This window comes from Trichechus manatus, unplaced genomic scaffold (assembly GCF_000243295.1).
Source record: "Trichechus manatus latirostris isolate Lorelei unplaced genomic scaffold, TriManLat1.0 scaffold00117, whole genome shotgun sequence".
Lineage (NCBI taxonomy): Eukaryota > Metazoa > Chordata > Mammalia > Sirenia > Trichechidae > Trichechus > Trichechus manatus.
Window position 1 is genome coordinate 5,576,596 of NW_004444053.1, and position 6,458 is coordinate 5,583,053.

Genomic DNA, 6,458 nt, shown 5'->3' on the forward strand with positions numbered 1-6,458 from the left:
TTTATCGTAAAAGCTAGATACCTGCTTTTATCATAAAGCTGCCACAGAGCAGTGATAACTAGGAGGTACTTCACTTTTTCAATCTTAGCTTTTACTAGGGTCATACACGTGATACATCACCAACACAGTAGCTCACTCCCAAATGGGACAAATGCCCTAATTTCAACTGCATTCTTTTTTGCTTACCAGGTGTTTCTCAGCACCAGACAAGGGTCCTGGGTCTTGAGCCATATCTCTGGCGATGGCTATCCTTGGGACATGCTGTTCCATACCCACTTTAGATCCATGCTCCGAAATGTCCTGCCACGAATGGTTGTGAAATGGATGATGGAACAACAGATGAATCAGTGGTTCAACCATGAAAATTATGGTCTTAAGCCTCAAAACAAATAGAGTTATTTTAATTTTTTTATGGTATACTCATTGGTAAGCAAGGTTGTCTGAGGGTGCCTCTCTATGCAAAACTCCAAATTGCTAACATGATAGTTTGTACTACAACCTAGAATGAATATCATATAGATCCTGGAGTTTGAATATCAAATTTGTCCTGTGTGCCTTTAAAAAAAAAAAAAGAATGTTTAAGGAGAAGTAGAGATGTTATCAGCTGCTCCAGAAAGCAGAACTAGGGTGATTGAACAGAATTTTACCAATACCTAAAGCTGTTCAGCACTGGAGAAGGCACCTTCAAGAGACTGTGACCTTCTCTTCAGAGAAGGTATAGGGATTCTTGCTTGGGAAGAAAAGTTGTTCTAGAATGCCTCTACGGTCCTTCCTACTCTGAGATTTCATGGTTATGATTTACATTGAAAGTATAGAGAAAACATGCCCCAAATTCTCCATCTGATCGTTTATACTTTGTCTTTTATTGTTTCTTAACATTTTATTGTGGTTTGGGTGAAAGTTTACAGAGCAAATCAGTTTCCCATTCAACAATTTATAAATATTTTGTTTTGAGACATTAGTTGCAACCCCCTCCACGTGACAGCACTCTACCCACTTCCTCCCTGAGTTCCCTGTTTCTATTCTTCTATCTTTCCTGCCCCCTCCTGCCTTCTGAACTTTGTTTTTGGGCAAATGCTGCCCTTTTGGTCTGGTGTGGTTCATTGTTCTGAGGAGCACATTCCTCACAGGTGTTATTGTTCACTTTATAAGCCTGTCTATTGTTTGGCTGAAAGATGGTCTCTGGGAGTACATTCAGTTCCAGGTTTGAAAGGTATCTAAGGGCCTTAGTTTCGGGGTTCCACTAGTCTCTATCAGACCAGTAAGTCTGGTCTTTTTATGTGTTTGAATTTTGTTCTGCATTTTTCTCCCACTCTGTCCAGGACCTTCTACTGTGATCCTGCTCAGAGTGGTCAGTATGATCATTTATACTTTGTCAACTCTGTACACCATAAGAGTTTTTTCCCATGGGCAGTTTTGCAGCTTTTGAGAACCTATTCATTGTTTGTTTGCCAAAAGATAAATATCTCTTGCTCTCAAAGTTATACAATATTGATCTTATAAACACATGGTTGTTCATTTTTCTTTAGTTGATAACAGACCTCTTCCTTTTAAAAAACAGAATAGTGATTTGATGAAAGGGAGTCTTTCAACAAATACCATGTGACTGTGTATTCTGAGAATTGAAATGCAATCATTGGCACATATTCTTTTATAAAAAGAAAAACAGGAAAATGGTTCCAAATCTATGAAAAAGGGAAATGCAGAAAAGCAAGCAGATTGTGCTCCATTATTCGTACTATCATAAACACAGACACCATGGACATTTGGTATCAACAAATATCCCCAAACCTAATTTTATACATTAATTTTATACTGATTCCTTTAAATGTTTCAAAACTGATAGAAATTTACTTAGTTGTGATCAGATAGAGTTGATATAAAACAGCAACATAGTTAAAAATGGTGGGTGGTATAAGAGAGACAGTAGAAACATTCATGGCCAAAATTATCTTCAAGTGAAATAATAACCACTAGAATAATCAGGGATTGATCATAGGCACTAGCATTTTGTCTAAGCCCCTGGGAGTATCTCCCTCTTTGAAATATCTTTTATCTGCATCATCTACATATTTCCCCCTATTTTTTGAGGGGAGTGGTTTTCAGCATGAGAACAAAGTCAGATAATAAGGTTTAGGGAAGGCCAGCTAGTCAGGTTTTATGGATTTTAGAGAAATCCCTCAATTTTCAGAGCCACCCCAGTATAATGAAAAGAGGGTTCAAGACTCCTCAGCAAATGATTCTTCTGAGTGTTTTCTCCTATGTATCTCAGGTATCTTATGAAAGAGCCAGTACTGAATGATGATCTTCCGAGTCGTCTGCTTTATGGAGCCATCAAGGTGAAATCGAGAGTGAAGGAGCTCACAGAGGCTTCTGCCATCTTTGAAGGTGGAACAATGGAGGAGGATATTGATGTCATTGTCTTTGCAACAGGATATGCTTTCTCTTTTCCCTTCCTTGAAGATTCACTTGTTAAAGTAGAGAATAATATGGTATCTCTTTATAAATACATATATCCCCCTCACCTGGAGAAGCCAACCCTTGCATGCATGGGTCTCATCCAGCCCCTTGGTTCCATTTTCCCGACTGTTGAACTTCAAGCTCGCTGGGTGACGAGAGTTTTCAAAGGTGAGTCAGCAGGCAAGTAAGTGACTGAGGGCTTCACCCCGGTGGAGTTTGCTCAGTAATGAGTTTAGATAAGAAAATTGTTGTCAACCTTGGCTGCTCTCATAAGATTAATGAAGAATTCAAATAACAAATGTAGAGATACAGTAATAAATACCTGCAATCATCCCTTTAAAGCATTAGACAGTTCAGAGAATTTCAATTGGCATAAAGTTAAGTATATTATCCTTTCTTTGAATCATGAGAGATCAAGTTAAGGAGGAAAACATCTACGTCTCCTAGTTTTACCTATATGGTGTTTAAAAATTGCTCAGAATGTGTGCAAATCAAGAGACCTAGGCCTAGTTCATACTTAAGTCCAAATTAACTTTTAGTACCTAAGCAGATTCCTACAAAATTACAGAATTATTGAAAGGTTTCTGTCCCAGCATCCGTGTAGCACTTCATTCTCCCCAGAAGCCTATTATCCACCCCTTAACCCCAAGTTCAATTCAGCTCAACAAAAACTCATTGAATACCTAGCCCTGTGCTGGGACCTGGTAGCATGGAGAGAAATTTAAACAGATTGTTTCAACATAATATGGCAAATGCTTTGATACGGGAATGCATGGAATGCTATGGGAACAAGAGAAAGGGCACTTAGCAACAGCAGAGTGGGATAAGGAGAGGGGAGGTGGTCAGGGAAGAGTTCCTGGGTGACTGAGTTTCCCAGGTGCGGAAAGGGAAATCACATGAGCAAAAACACAGAGGCACGAAACAGAATGGTGCTTTGGAGAATTACAAGCTGTTCGACATTCCTAGAGCTCAATGAACAAGGTGGAGAGGTGTGAGAGATAAACCTTGCAGAAGAAGAAAGCCAGAACACCGGAGCCTTGTAAGCCATACTAAGGAGCTTGGAATATAAAATGTGAATCAGTTCTTTCCAAATCTGGCTGCACACAAAAATCATCCAGTAGGTCTGTGGGGATCCTGATTAAGTTTGGCATGAGGTCCTGAAATCTTTATTTTAGAAAGCTCCTCAGGATATTTGGAAGCACAGTCAGAGGAGCCAATGAAAGATTATAAGCAAGCAACAGATGTTATCAGATTTATATTTTAAACAGATTATTTCAACAGTTGTTGTTGTTAGCTAGTTGCCATAGAGTCGAGTCGATTCCGACTCATGGGACCCTATGTGTTGCAGAGTAGAACTGCTCCATAGGGTTTTCAAAGCTTGACCTTTCGGAAAAAGATCGTCAAGCCTTACTTCCAAGGCACCTCTGGATGGGTTTGAACTGCCGATCTTTTGGCTAGTAGTAGAGTGCTTAACCGTTTGCTCCACCCAGGGAGTGTAGATGATAAATTTGAGAGGGGAAAAGAATGGAGGCCCGGACACCAGTGAGAAGGACATTGCTAAACTAAAATATAATGCAGCCTGAACCAGGGCAGAGAGACAAAATGGAGGAGAGAACACAGATGCGAGAAACAGTTAAGGATAAAATCAGCTGGACATATCGACTGGTTCAGAGTGGAAAAATTAGAGATACAGAGTCAAGGATGACTCCCAGACCCTGGCTCTGGAGACTGGGTGGACAGCAGTGCTGTGAATAGAGAGGAGGCATACAGAAGAAGGTGCAAATCTGGACAGAGGGGGGCTTCACTGATGAGCTCAGTTTTGGGCCCATTGAACCTGACATTTCTGAGAGCTATTTGCCTTGGTGGTACAGTGGTTAAGCACTTGTCTGCTAACCAAAAGGTTAACGGTTTGAACCCACAAGCCACTCTGCAAAAGGAAGATGTGGCAGTCTGCTTCCTTAAAGATTTCAGCCTTGGAAACCTTATGGGGCAATTCTACTCTGTCCTAGAGGGTCACTATGAGTCAGAATCGACTCAATGGCAACAGGTTTTTTAGTCATATCCAGGTGAAACTGACTAGTTTTCAACACAAGTCTGAAGCTCCAAGGACCTTGTGGACTTCAGGTGGGATCATAAGCAAGATCTCACCCTACTCCCTTAGTCTGGGAGACTCTCATATCCCATCAGGCTTACTTCAATAGCCTCTAGTCTCCCTGCCTTTAGGCTCACCTCCCTGGAGTTCATTTTCTAAAATTCAGCAACCAGACGGATCTTTCCACAAGGCAGACTAATCTTGTCACCCCCTGCAGGAAACCCTACACCAGCTTTCCATCTCCCTCAGAATAGAGTCCAAACCACTGGACGTGGCTTCCAGGCTCCTCACACTCTGATAATTCTCCAGCCTCTTCTCTTACCCCTCTCCACCTCATATTTATGCTGCAGATTGTGCGATGAAGACAGCGTCCCATAGAGCACAAGGAGGGTGTCCCCTGGAGTTCAACAACACAACAGCCTTGACTGGCAACATGATTAAATGCTCAGAGTTCAGTTTTAGGAATTCACTACCAGATAAAGCAACAATATTGAATCAGACCCACTACTCAAACCAACCGTTTATTTTCTAGGCTTGTGTACCTTGCCCTCAGAGAGTATTATGATGGCAGACATTATCAAGAGGAATGAAAAAAGAATAGACCTGTCAGTATGTTAAAAAAAAAATCTTTCAATAAAACAGTGTTTCTCAAAGTGTAATCATCCAGCTACCTATAAGAACCACCTGGCTGCTTATTAAAAATGTAAATTCCTGGATCACAACCCAGACTAATTGAATCAGAATCTCTGGGGATAAGACTGGAAATTTGCACGTCTATGTTCTTCCTAAGGAGCCTTGGTAGTGCAGTGAATAAAGTGCTCAACTGCTAACCAAAAGATGGAGGTTTGAACCCACCAGCTGCTCTGAGGGAGAAAGATGTGGCAGTTTGCTTCCGTAAAGATTTCCACCCACAGAGGCAGAGTCAACATGGCACTATAGACAGGAGCACCACGCTGTCCCTCCATAGCAAAGACCTGAAAAACTAAGTAAAACAGAGACAAACGTCAGTCCTGGAACCCTAAGCATCAAATGAAGAGATAAAGAACTCAACCAAGCAACAAATGGAATAAGAAACCGACACAGAACAGAAAACAAGGAGAGTTATGAGCCGAGGTCCCCTATCAGCTAACGTAACACAGATCCACCATCTTGGACTCCTATCAGAGATCAGCAGACACGGAGTACAGGAAAACAGATTCACGGAGCTCCCAGCAGGAGACAGAGCACCTGGTAATCAGCGAGACATGCTTTCCTACCCCCTACCCTGCCTCCCCTGCTCAACCTTCACCACTTCCCAGCTGGCCAATTCTTACCTTCCTGGTGGGTCAAGTCCCAGCTTCCTGGAGGACAGATTCACTGCTTCTTGGTGGGCCAATTCCCAGTTTCCCAGGGGGCTGATTCCTGGCTTCCCAATGGGCCAATCTACCGGTTCCCGGCAGGCCACGACTGTGGCATGGGAGGTGCTGGTTCCGTGCCACACGGATTCACCCTGCCCACACTGGCTGGCTTCGTCACTGCCATTTCTTTGTTGCTGTGTTGCTTTTTTTTGGCCTCTTTTCGTTTCTTCCGTCCCTGTCACCTCCTCCCCCTCCTTTCTCTTGAACACTGCTTGTGTCATCTATGCTTCTTGACAGGCTGTGAAGCACCACTCAGCTGGGAAACTGCTTCCCTGGTCTGCATGACCACACTGGTGGGATCTCTAGGGGCTTTTTTTTTTTTTGTCTTTTTGTTTGTTTTCTCTTTCTTTTTTCCTTTTTACTTTTTTTCATTTCTCCATTTCTTGTCTCTTTCTACTTACCTTCTTTTCCTGTCTCCTGAAAAACTGACACTGTGTATAAATCTCCACCCCTTCTAGCTGGGCTATACTGCACAGCTTGGGAGCCACTTCCCCAGTCTGTGCAGCCTT

At 42.3% G+C, this 6,458-nt stretch overlaps 1 protein-coding gene across 1 annotated transcript in view; it reads left to right on the forward strand.

Annotated features, from left to right (window-relative positions):
- Nucleotides 1-6,458, forward strand: part of FMO2 (flavin containing dimethylaniline monoxygenase 2) — a 44,168-nt gene that overhangs the window by 21,506 nt on the left and 16,204 nt on the right. Inside the window, exons 5-7 of the mRNA XM_023738450.1 lie at nucleotides 190-389; nucleotides 2,273-2,628; nucleotides 5,085-5,157. Of these exons, the coding sequence (XP_023594218.1) occupies nucleotides 190-389; nucleotides 2,273-2,628; nucleotides 5,085-5,157 (629 nt within the window). The remainder of the gene's footprint in view (nucleotides 1-189; nucleotides 390-2,272; nucleotides 2,629-5,084; nucleotides 5,158-6,458) is intronic.